The sequence below is a fragment of the Trachypithecus francoisi genome, unplaced genomic scaffold (assembly GCF_009764315.1).
Source record: "Trachypithecus francoisi isolate TF-2019V2 unplaced genomic scaffold, Tfra_2.0 Lachesis_group1, whole genome shotgun sequence".
NCBI lineage: Eukaryota > Metazoa > Chordata > Mammalia > Primates > Cercopithecidae > Trachypithecus > Trachypithecus francoisi.
The window spans coordinates 150,103,854-150,116,688 of record NW_022681454.1 but is presented as its reverse complement, the minus strand read 5'-3'; the positions used below and the strand labels follow the sequence as shown (position 1 = coordinate 150,116,688).

General features: G+C 39.8%; 1 protein-coding gene across 5 annotated transcripts in view; it reads right to left on the bottom strand.

Moving 5' to 3' along the window:
• TRIM2 (tripartite motif containing 2) overlaps positions 1–12,835 on the bottom strand; it is a 136,808-nt gene that overhangs the window by 42,952 nt on the left and 81,021 nt on the right. For all 5 annotated transcript variants that reach the window (XM_033215510.1, XM_033215511.1, XM_033215514.1 and 2 more), the window contains exons 4-5: positions 1,434–1,585; positions 92–272 (exon numbers count right to left, since the gene is read on the bottom strand). In XM_033215510.1, the coding sequence (XP_033071401.1) occupies positions 92–272; positions 1,434–1,585 (333 nt within the window). The remainder of the gene's footprint in view (positions 1–91; positions 273–1,433; positions 1,586–12,835) is intronic.

Here is a 12,835-nt window from a genome sequence, read left to right as displayed (position 1 = left end):
TAAGGACCCCTTGTTGCTATTAGGAAACAATAAGGTAGTGCCCTTGGATATCATGTCTCTTCTAGGACATCTGTAATGATTCTGGTCTTACTTTGTGTTTGAGGCCATAGTTGACCTCCAGTTCCATAAGCAGCACACTCTTGCGCACATTTAAAGTCTTCTGGAGCTCATCAAAGGTGGAATGAATGTCATCCACAATGCTGGCCTTCTGGTTGGTTAACTGATGAATGATTTCCGAGATGAACTGAAGAGCAGAATCTATTTCTGGGAGCCTGGTGGACAGTCGTTAAAGGTCGTTATTTAACCTCAACCCAGAAATATTCCAAAATCTATCTAAACACTACATTTTGTTTTTTAAAAATGTCTATGCCTTTCATCATCTTTAAAAAACAATAACCAGAGAACAGAATAAGATATGACATAATTACTGCCTTAGAGAGAAGAGACAATCAAAATTGTCAATTTCAATCTACCATCAATTGTCCAATTTTGATAATTAATTAAGGGTATAATGACTTGAAGTTCTCTGAAAAGCCATTCTGGCCAGGTTAATTCTTTGTTGCAGGGGCCGTCTGGTGCATTGTAGGATGTTTAACAGCATCCTGTCCTCTACCAGATGCCAATAGCTCTCCCTGCCCTGCCTCCCATTCCCCAACCCCCTGCCAAAACACACAGTTGTGACACAAAAAATGTCTCCAGGCATTGCTGAATGGCCGAGAGCCACTATTCTAGATAGTTGTGTCTTTTCCCCTAGCCACATAAAACACTATCCATACTCAGTTTCTTGAGAACTTCTCGTAAGTTTCCAAGTTCTTTGAATTACTATAGAACAACCACACTTTTCTCACTGCAGCTATCAGTAGAGAGATTTATTTTGTCTGCTTTCCTGCTGGCTTCTCATTTCCTCTCTTTGGTCTTTCTCATGCACCACTCAGCTACTCTGTTCCTTCATTTCTGTGCCAAAGAAGGAACTTGGAAACAGGAAAACAAGGAAAATTAGCAATCATTGCTCAAGACCATTTTGCAGAGCTCAGATAGAAATGAGCCAATCACAGCCAACAAAATGGCCTGTATGTGTGTCAGGAACAGCAGATAAGGAAAGCTCCTCAGAGAGCCTGGTTTCAGGGATGAATTCCAGAACTCTTCTGAGAGCACTTTCTTTGAGTGTACTTTAATTCATGTAATCATACTTAGGTACTAAAAGAAAAATGCCACTCATGACGTAAGGAGGTTGGAGTTCTACCAACAGGCAGAAGACAACCTTCCACACTCATTAGTTTATGACAACAAATCCATGATAAAATAACTTTTTTACCCACAAAGCCTGATATCTCAAGGGAAATATGAACCTCCTGCTATACCTAGACAAGAGGCCATGAGGCCAGGCCTCAAGTACAGGCAGCCAGTTGGGGGTTTGGGGAAGGGTCCCCCACCTTTTGTTGACAGCATCCAGCTGGACCTGGAGCGAGGCCTTGTGCTGTTCCACCACATCCTTGAGCGGAACTGTGGGGTGCTCTGCATGCTCCCCCTCCGTGCACTCCCGACACATGGCAGTCTCACAGGACTGGCAGTAAAATTCCATCACCTGTGGATGACACAAGAAAAGTTCCTGGTTCTGGGCCACGGGCTGAGGGCTTACTCTACACTAAGCACTTGCCTTGCAGTCTCTCATAATTAAACGAGAGCCACCCCAGAATGTCAGCATTATTAAGTCCAGCTTCACAGGAGAAAAGGAAGGATACATTTTTACGTGACAGGTCTCAGAAGTGGAGCTGACTTCTAAGCTCCTTCTGTAACCATAAAACCAGCTTTTGGGTATCCACTCTAAGGCAGAACAGTATAGGGCTGTGGTGCTCAAACATTTTGATCTCAGGACCCCATTATAATCTTTAAAAATTATTGAGGCCTCTAAAAGAGCTTTTGTGTATGTGGGTTATATTTATAGATATTTCTTATATTAAAAATTGAAACTAGGCTGGGTGCAGTGGCTTATGCCTATAATCCCAGCACTTTGGGAGGCCAAGGCTGGAGGATTACTTGAGGCCAGGAGTTTGAGACCAGCCTGGGAAACATAGCGAGACTCTGTCTCTACAAAAAATTTAAAAATTAGTATTTAATCAAATTTTTAAAAATTAGAACTGATAAAAATTTTAAAGTATTTAATTTATTAAAAGCAGTAATAAGCCCATTAAATGTTAATGTGAATAATGTAATTTATGAAAATAAATATATTGTGAAAAACAAAAACATGTTGTGGGAAGAATGGCATTGTTTTCCATTTTTGTAAATATCTGCAGCGTCTGGCTTAACAGAAGATAGCTGGAGATTTGTATCCACTTCTGCATTGAGTTCGTTGTGATAGCATGTATCACATAGCATGTGGAAAATTCCACTGTACAGTCTTGAGAGAATGAGAGTGAAAAAAGCAAATAATGTCTTCATATGATTATGAATATAGCATTGACCTTGAAGACTGCTTGAAAATGTCTTGGGACCCACAAGAGTTCCTGGACTACACTTTGAGAACTGCTACTATTTGGCTAAGAGACTTATCCAAATAAGAATTCAGGTTTGATCTGTTTGCCTCTTGGCTTCACCACTTATTTAGCTGAATGACCTTGAACAAATTTTCAGCCTCACTGTGTTCAATTTCTGCCTCTGTCAAATGGAGACAGTAATAGTAACTACTTCACAGGGTTACTATGAAGAATAAGTAGGTTAGTATGCACGAAGAATTCAGATGGCACCTGGCTTTGGTACATAATAAGTTCTTAATATGTTGTAGCTGCTGTGGGGATGATGATGATGATGATGACTTACCCTGACAATAATGAACTGTCAGTAACAATATAACATAAAGCCAGAAAGTTAGCTTCCTTGTAGAGGTATTACCCTGTTTTCTCAACTGGAAATAATGTCTTCCAGTTTTCAATTCCCAAAGCACTTTCAGGAGAAACTTTTTCTTGACGTATAACACAACATAGAAAACAGCATAAATCTTAATGCAGCTTGATGGATTTTCACAAAGTGAAGGCAGTCACCAAATTCCTTTTATTTATACTCAATTTATGAAATATAAGCTTTTAAATTCCTAAGCCCAGGAACTCTCCCCTCCAGAGCCTAGATAATACCATACATTTAGTAGGTATTCAACAACACTGCTGAATGAGTGAATGAGAGGAGGCTCTTAGCTATGATTCGGGTGGCATTTGTAAGACCAACCAAGGGATACCTCCTTCCTCATTAAGACTCACTATGTTCCATAGTGCTTTCTGGAGAAGATTCTCCTAGGAATAAAGCACTCGGCTTGCTCACACTACATGTGTTCTGGAAAAAATCTTTTCTGGTGAACCAAATTCAGATAAAAGTCCTTCAAACCATGTCCAAGATAATTTTAAATTTCATATTTATCATAGTTTCAAGTAGGTACATAGTAAGTAAGAGGTTTAGAAAGACACTTTTGTTTTGTCACATAAAGATGTAATTTCATGTACTTTGCTCCTCTGCAGGCCTTTTAGGAATACGCTTGAAACATCAATTGGAAGTTTATTTTATGCATTCTCTGCTCAAAGTTTCTTTTATGCATTTCTCAGCTGGGTGCTGTGGCTCACACCTGTAATCCCAGCACTTTGGAAGGCCAGGGTGGGAGGATCACTTGAGGCCAGGAGTTCGAGACCAGCCAGGGCACCACAGCAAAGCTCTGTCTCTACAAAAAAAATTTAAAAAATTAACTGGACGTGGTGGCATATGCCTGTAGTCCCAGCTACTTGGGAGGCTGAGGTGGGAGGATTGTTTGAGCTTGGGAGTTCGAAGTTGCAGTGAGCTATGATTGTGCCACTGTACTCCAGCCTGGGTATCGGAGGGAGACCCTATTTCAAAAAGGAAAAAAGTATTCACACTTCTCATTAAAACATGTTTCAATAAACAAACTCAAATGAAAATTCAAATATCCCACAGAAAGACTATAATACTGGTCATTTGCACCTTATTTTGGTCCAAGTCTGATACAATCCAGTGGAAAGCACAGCTTATAGAAGCTGTTCAATAATTATTTGCTGAGGGACCATATGAGCTAAGGGGTACTTGCAAGGGATTTCCCCAGCGAGGGAAGACTATACTTTGGGTTGCATTTGGATATTTTACCATATTGCTTGCCTTCATGTGTTCAGGAAATAGAATGATCTACAACTATATGCAGTATCCGCAAACGCTTGGTAACAATATATAAGCCCCATATCATAAATATTTTACTTGTTATTAAAAAAAACCTCTTAATCCAAGAGGTTTCCTGTTTTTCTGGCAGAGGACTTCTGTTCCTTCCTGGCAGAAGGCAGGATAGTTGAGCATTCCCCACCAAATTCTGAGATTTCCTTTGGAAAAATTTCATCCCCTGGCATTTGTGAAACATAATTCCGATGAAGGCTGAGCTTTTTTATTACTTCATGGCTTCAGCCAAAGGTGGTTTACTTTTACCAGACATTTCATCTCTAGATTATATACAACTAGATTAGCATTTACTAATATTTCATCTTCATGGTCAGTGCTCAGGAGGTCTCTTTAAAGTAGGTTGTCACTGCCAATCATATGTACCAGAGGACAGACCAAAAATCGAATGTGAAAAGACTTTTTCCCTCAGGTTATTTAGGGTGTTGGGGCGAATATAAGTATATGAACTGAGGGAATAGGCCACATTAACAGTGCTTAGTCAATCCAGTGGCACTCTTCCCAAACTAATCTAGTCTGGGACTGAGTTCCCACATCTTCACTGGAAGAAGGGAGCATGGCCTCATGTCTGGAATGGGTCTGGACCAAAGGCAAATTTTACTTAGGAATCAGTGTGCACATTGCATTTAGAAGTTGCAAATACTATACCATATTTTTTGCATTTTGTGGTCTGAGTTGAAGTTCCCCAGCAGTGTAAGAAGCGAGATGACAAAGAATACTCATTGGAAGAGAGAAAAGGATGTAAAATAATATAGAGTCACTAAAAATGTAAAAATCCTCAAGACCAGAGTTCATCATGTAAGACAAAAGATCAGCATCCATTACTATTATTATCCTTCTTTTTAATTCATATTTTTAAATGATTGCAGGGAAGTGATGTTACTGAAAACAGCAGCATAAGAAAATCTATGTCACCATCCTGGCGAACACGGTGAAACCCCGTCTCTACTAAAAATACAAAAACTAGCCGGGCGACGTGGCGGGCGCCTGTAGTCCCAGCTACTCGGGAGGCTGAGGCAGGAGAATGGCGTAAACCCGGGAGGCGGAGCTTGCAGTGAGCTGAGATCCGGCCACTGCACTCCAGCCTGGGCGACAGAGCGAGACTCCGCCTCAAAAAAAAAAAAAAAAAAAAGAAAATCTATGTCATGTCACTGGTTGGTAGCTAATCTACTGGAACAGACTTCATTAGCCACATATGACAAAAAATACAAACTTTACAAAATTAGTTCCATTGGATAATAAAAATGGGGAATGAAAAAATATAAAATAATTAGTTTAGAAAAGTCACCAAATAACAACAGCAAAAATCTGTAATAATCATCAGCAAAAAACCCTAGAGAGAGGGAAGACTCTGATTTCCAGAGTCGCCACAATATACTACTTTAAATGTTCAGTTTCCATTGGAAAAAAGTGAAGCACACAAAAAAGGGCAAAGTTCACAAAGAGGAATAAAAGAAATTAATAGGCACTCTCCCTAAAGAAGCCCAGATTGGACTTACTTGACTTTAACTCTTTCATATATGCTCACAGAGCTAATGGAAACCATATATAAAGAACTATAAGAACAATGTCCCACTAAATGGAGGATATTAATAGATAGGAATTACTTTTTTAAAAGCCAAATAGAAATATTGTAGGGTTAAAAAATATAACTGCAATGAAAAATTCACTAGAAAAGTTCCACAGAAAATTCAAGCAGGAAGAAGAAGGTTAACTTGAAGATAGGGCTATTGAGATTATACAGTCTGTGAAGCAAAAAAAAAAGAGGGGGGAAGAAACAGTAACAAAACCTAAGAGACCCGTGGGACACCATCAAGTGTACCAAATATACCTAATGAGAGTCCCAGAGGAGAGGAAGAGAGAAAGGGAAAGAAACAATATTTGCAAAAGTAATGGCTGGAAATTTCCCAAATTTGATAAAAGACACAAATCTACACATCCAAAAAAAACTTAATAAAATCCAAACCGGAAAACTCAAAGAGATCCAAACCAAGAAACAGTATAACCAAAACATAAAAAGACAAAAACAAAGAGAGAATTTTGAAAGCAGCAAGACAGAGGTGACTCATCTTGTACAAGAAATATTCCATAAGCAGTTTTTTTTTCTTTTTTCTGAGATGAGTCTCACTCTGTCACCCAGGCTGGAGTGCGGTGGCTCAATCTCGGTTCACTGCAACCTCTGGCTCCTGAGTTCAAGCCATTCTCCTGTCTCAGCCTCCTGAGTAGCTGGGATCACAGGTGCGCACAACCATCCCCAGCTAATTTTTGTGTTTTTAGTAGAGACAAGATTTCACCATGTTGGCCAGGCTGGTCTCAAACTCCTGACCTCAGGTGATCTGCCTGCCTCAGCCTCCCAAAGTGCTGGGATTACAGGCGTGAGCTACCACGCCCAGCTGCAGATTTTTTAATAGCAGATTTCTCATTAGAAACTATAGAGGCCAGAAATCAATGGGGCAACATATTCAAACTGCTGAAAAAAAATAAGCCTGACAACCAATACTTTTTTATCTGGTGAAACTATCCTTTAAACATGAAGGAAAAATTAATACATTACCAGAAATACAAAAACTGAGTGTCTGTTGCTAGTATACCTTCCCTACAAGTCATGCCAAAGGGATTCCTGCAAGCTGACCTGATTTGATACACTACAAAGTAACTTGGGTCCACATGAAAAAATAAGGAAAGCAGGTAAAGGTAACTACATAGATAAATATAAAGGTCAGTATTAATGCATTTTTGGTTTCTAACTCCTACATGACATAAAATAAAACTGCATGAAACCACATAATCTATAATTACAAATCTATGTAGATGAGCATATAACATATAAATATAAGCTAAAAGAAGCAAGGATTTTACATACTATTGAAATTATGTTGGTATTAATTTGAATTAAATCATTATAAGCTAAAATGTTAACTATAACCCTCAGGGCAAACAATACAGAAAAATAAAAATATGTATAGTAAAATAAATGGGAAGGGAATCAAAATGGTATACCAGAAAATATCTATTAAACATAAAAGAAGGCAGTAATGGAGGAATAGAGGAACAAAAAGATATGCCATACAGAAAAAAAAATAGTAAATGACAAAAGGAAAGAAAGCCTTTCTTTTCAGTAATTAAGTTAACTAATTTAAATGGATTAAACTCTCCAATCGAAAGGTTGATACTGGCAGACTGGATTGAAAACATAATCCAACTATAGGCTCTCTATAAGAGACTAATTTTAGACCCAGAGACTCAAATAGGTTGAAAGTGACAGGATGGGCCAGATGTGGTGGCTCATGTCTGTAATCCCAGTACTTTGGGAGACAGAGGCAGGAGGATTGCTTGAGTCCAGGAGTTCAAGACCAGCTTGAGCAACATAGTGAGAGACCCTGTCTATTAAAAAAACCCACAAAAATTAGCTGAGCATAGCGGCATGTGCCTGTAGTCCTGGCTACTCAGGAGGCTGAGGCAGGAATATCAATTGAACCCAAGAGTATGAGTACAGTGCAGTACATGATCATGCCACTGTACTCCAGCCTGGGAAACAGAGCAAGTCCATCTCTTAAAAAAAAAAAGAGAGAGGCCGGGCGCGGTGGCTCAAGCCTGTAATCCCAGCACTTTGGGAGGCCGAGACGGGCGGATCACGAGGTCAGGAGATCGAGACCATCCTGGCTAACACGGTGAAACCCCGTCTCTACTAAAAAATACAAAAAAAAAACTAGCCGGGCGAGGTGGCGGGCGCCTGTAGTCCCAGCTACTCGGGAGGCTGAGGCAGGAGAATGGCGTAAACCTGGGAGGTGGAGCTTGCAGTGAGCTGAGATCTGGCCACTGCACTCCAGCCTGGGCCACAGAGCGAAACTCCGTCTCAAAAAAAAAAAAAAAAAAGAGAGAGAGAAAGGAAAAGAAAAAAAGAAAGTGAAAGAATGAAAATAATATTTCATGCAAACTGTAACCAAAAAGGAGCTAGAGTGGCTATTCTAATATCAGACAAAATAGACTTAAGACAAAAGTTGGACAGTATATAATTGACAGAAAGGATATTATAAAATTGATAAAACTTTAGTTAGACTGACCAGAGAGAGAGAGCGAGGTGGTGGGGGGCGGGGAGGGGGAGTGCAGCAGGGGTGGTGTGGGAGAAGAGAGAGAGAAGACTCAAATTACAAAAATCAGGAAGGAAAGTGGTGGGGAAACTACTACTGACATCACAGAAATAAAAAGGATTATAACAGAATACTGTGGATAGTTTTATGCCAACACATTGAATAACTTAGACGAAATGCACAAATTCCTAAAAACACACAAACTACCAAAACTGACATGAAGAAATACAAAGTCTGAATAGACCTATAATATGTAAGGAGATTGAATCAATAATCAGGACACTTCCAACACAGAAAAGCCCAAGACCAGACGGTTTCACTGGTGAATTCAACCAAATATTTTAAGAAGAACTAACACCAATCTTTCTTAAACTCTTTAAAAAGAATAGAAGAAGTTGAGGGGTAATACTTCCTAACTCATTCTCTTAGGCCAGTATTTCCCTGATACCAAAGCCAAAGATACCACAGGAAAATTACAGACCAATAACTCCTATAAATATGGATGAAAAAATTCTTAATAAAATGCTAGCAAACTGAATCCAGCTGTATATTAAAAGATTATACATCATGAGCAGGTGGGATTTATCCCAGGAATGCAAGGGTGGATCACCTAGACAAATTACTATATGTAATACATCACATTAATAGAATGAGAGAAAAAAACTCATTATTGTCTCAATTAATGTGGGAAAAGCATTTAACAAAATCCAACATCGTTTCATGCCAAACTAGAAATAGAAGGGAACTTCCTCCTCCTAATAAAGAGCATCTACAAAAAACCCACAGCTAACATCATACTTAATCAAGAACAAGAGGATATTCACTCTCATCACTTCTAGTCAACAATGTACTGAAGGTGCTGACCAGGGCATTTAGGCAAGAAAAAGAAATAAAATGCACCAAAATTGGAAAGGAAGAATTAAGAATTGCTCTGTACAGAGATGACATGATCTTATATACAGAAAATCCTAAAGAATACACACACACACACACACACACACACATTCACACAATTAGAGCTAATAAATGAATTCGGCAAAGTTGCAGGATACAAGATTAACAAACAATAATCAGTTGTATTTCTAAACACTAACAATGAATAATCCAAAAGTGAAATTAAGAAAACAAATCCAAGCTAGGCATGGTGGCTCATGCCTGTATTCCCAGGACTTTGGGAGGCTGAGGCAGAAGGATTGCTTGCCCCAAGACCAGGCTGGCCAATATAGTGAGATCTGTCCCTATTTAAAAAAAAAAAAAAAAATCCATTTACAATATTATCAAAAAGAGTATTACATAGTTGGAAATAAATTTTTTTTTTTTTTTTTGAGACGGAGTCTTGCTCTGTCGCCGGGGCTGGAGTGCAGTGGCCGGATCTCAGCTCACTGCAAGCTCCGCCTCCCGGGTTCACGCCATTCTCCTGCCTCAGCCTCCCGAGTAGCTGGGACTACAGACGCCCGCCACCTCGCCCGGCTATTTTTTTTTTTTTTGTATTTTTTAGTAGAGACGGGGTTTCACCGTGTTCACCAGGATGGTCTTGATCTCCTGACCTCGTGATCCGCCCGTCTCGGCCTCCCAAAGTGCTGGGATTACAGGCTTGAGCCACCACGCCCGGCCAGTTGGAAATAAATTTAACCAAGGAAATGCAAGACTTGAATACTGAAAACTACTAAATAGCCAAAACAATCTTGAAAAAGAACAAAATTGGAGGACTCATAGTTACCAATTTTAAAACTGACTATAATGCTACAGTAATCAAAACAATGTAGTACTGGCATAAGAATAGGCATATAGATCAATGGAATAAAATGGAAAGTACAGAAAGAAGCCCATACATCTACGGTCAATTGATTCTTGACAAGGGTGTCAACACAACTCAACGGGAAAAATAGCATTTTCAACATATTATGCTGAGGTAACTGGAAATTCACATGTACAAGAATGAAATTAAACCCTTCCTTCAAACCGTATACAAAAATGAACTCAAGATACATAAAAGACCTAACTGTAAGCTAAAACTATAAAAATCTTAGAAGGAAACAGGGGTGAATCTTCATAACCTTGAATCAGCAATGGATTCTTAGCTATGACACCAAAAGCACAAGCAACAAAAGAAAAAATAGAGAAATTAGCCTTTGTTAAATTAAAAGTATTTCTGAATCAAAGGACACTAATAAGAAAGTGAAAAGAAATCCCACAAAATGAGAGAAAATATTTGCTAGTCATATCTGATAAGGGTATAATAATCCAGAACATATTAAAAATTCTATAACTCAATAACAAAAAGATAAACAACCCAATTCAAAACTGGGCAAAGGACTTGAATAGACTTTCTCCAAAGAAGATATACAAATGGTCAATTAGCACATGAAAATATGATTAGTATTGTTAATCATTTAGCAAATGTAAATCAAAACCACAAGATACCATTGCATACTCACTAGAATCAAAAAATCAAAAATAATAAGGGTTGGTAAAGATGCTGAGAAATTAGGACACTTATGCTTTGCTAGTGGAAATGTAAATTGGTGCAGCCACTGTGAAAATAGTTGGTGGTTTCTGGCCAGGCATGGTGGCTCATGCCTATCATCCCAGCACTTTGGGAGGCCAAGTTCGGAAGATCACTTGAGACCAGGAATTCGAGACCAGCCTGGCCAACATGGTAGAAACCCCGTTTCTACTAAAAATATGGGCATGGTGATGGGCACCTGTAATCCCAGCTACTCAGAAGGCTGAGGCAGGAGAATCACTTGAACCCAGGAGGCAGAGGTTGGAGTAAACCGAGATCATGTCACTGCACTCCAGCCTGGATGACAGAGTGAGACTCTGTCTCAAAAAAAACAAAACAAACAAACAAACAAAAAAAACAGGCCGGGCGCAATGGCTTACGTCTGTAATCCCAACACTTCAGGAGGCCAAAGTGGGCAGATCACCTGAGGTCAGGAGTTTGAGACCTGCCTGGCCAACATGGTGAAATCCCATCTCTACAGAAAAAAAAAAATACAAGGCCAGGCGTGGTGGCTCATGCCTGTAATCCCAGCACTTTGGGAGGCAGAGGTGGGCAGATAACAAGGTCAGGAGATCAAGACCATCCTGGCTAACATGGTGAAATCCCATCTCTACTAAAAATACAAAAATTAGCCAGGTGTGGTGGCGGGCACCTGTAATCCCAGCTACTCAGGAAGCAGAGGCAGCAGAATGGCATGAACCCAGGAGGCGGAAGTTGCAGTGAGCCGAGATTGTGCCACTGCACTCCAGCCTAGGGGGACAGAGTGAGACTCTGTTTCAAAAAAAAAAAAAAAATACAAAAACTAGCTGGGCATGGTGGCATGCACCCATAATCCCAGCTACTCAGGAGGCTGAGGCAGGAGAATTGCTTGAACCCAGGAGGAGAGGCTGCAGTGAGTTGAGATCACACCACTGCACTCCAGCCTGGGTGGCAGAGCAAGTCTCTGTCTCAAAAAAAAAAAAAAAAAAAGAAATCAAGACCATCCTGGACAAGACGACGAAACCCTGTCTCTACTGAAAATATAAAAAATTCGCAGGGTGTGGTGGCATGCACCTGTAGTTCCAGCTACGCGGGAGACTGAGGCAAGGGAACTGTTTGAACCTGGGAGGTGGAGGTTGAAGTGAGCCGAGATTCCGCCACTGCACTCCAGCCTGGAAAAAGAGCAAGACTCTGTCTTAAAAAAAAAAACAGTTGGTGGTTCCTTAAAAAATTAAACATAGAATTACCATATGGTCCAGCAATTCCGCTTTTAGGTACATACCCAGGACAATTGAAAGCATATGTTTGCACAAAAACATGTACATGAATGTTCACAGCAGCATTATTCATAATAGCCAAAAAGTGGAAACAACTCAAATGTCTATCAACTGATGAATGGATTAGTAACTTATGGTATATCTATATAATGGAATATTATTTAGCCATTAAAAAGAGTACTAAAATACTATAACATGGATGAACTTGAAAACATGCTAATTGATAGAAGCCAGACTCTAAAACTCACATATTGTATGATTCCATTTATATCAAATGTCCATAAGAGGCAAACCCAGAGACAGAATACAGGCTGATGGTTGCTAGGGATTAGTGGGAGGAGGCAGTAGCAGGTGACTGCTTAATGGGCATGGATTTTCTTTTTGGGGTGATGAATATGTTCTGTAATTAAGACAGTGCTGATATTTGCACAACTTTGTGACTATACTAAAAACCACATTAGTTGTACTTTTTTAAATGGTTGAGATCTGGTGCAGTGGCTCACTCCTATAATCCCAGCACTTTGGGAGGTCCAAGCAGGAGAATCCTTTGAGCCTAGGAGTTCGAGACCAGCCTGGGCAACATAGCAAAACCCTATCTCCTTAAAAAAAAAAAAAAAAAAAAAAGTTAGCTAGGTTCGTGGCATGCATCTATAGTCCCAGTTACTCGGGAGGCTGAAGTGGGAGGATCACTTGACTGGGCAATTGAGGCTGCCATGAGCCACGATCATGCCACTGCACTCCAGTCTGGGTGACAGAAT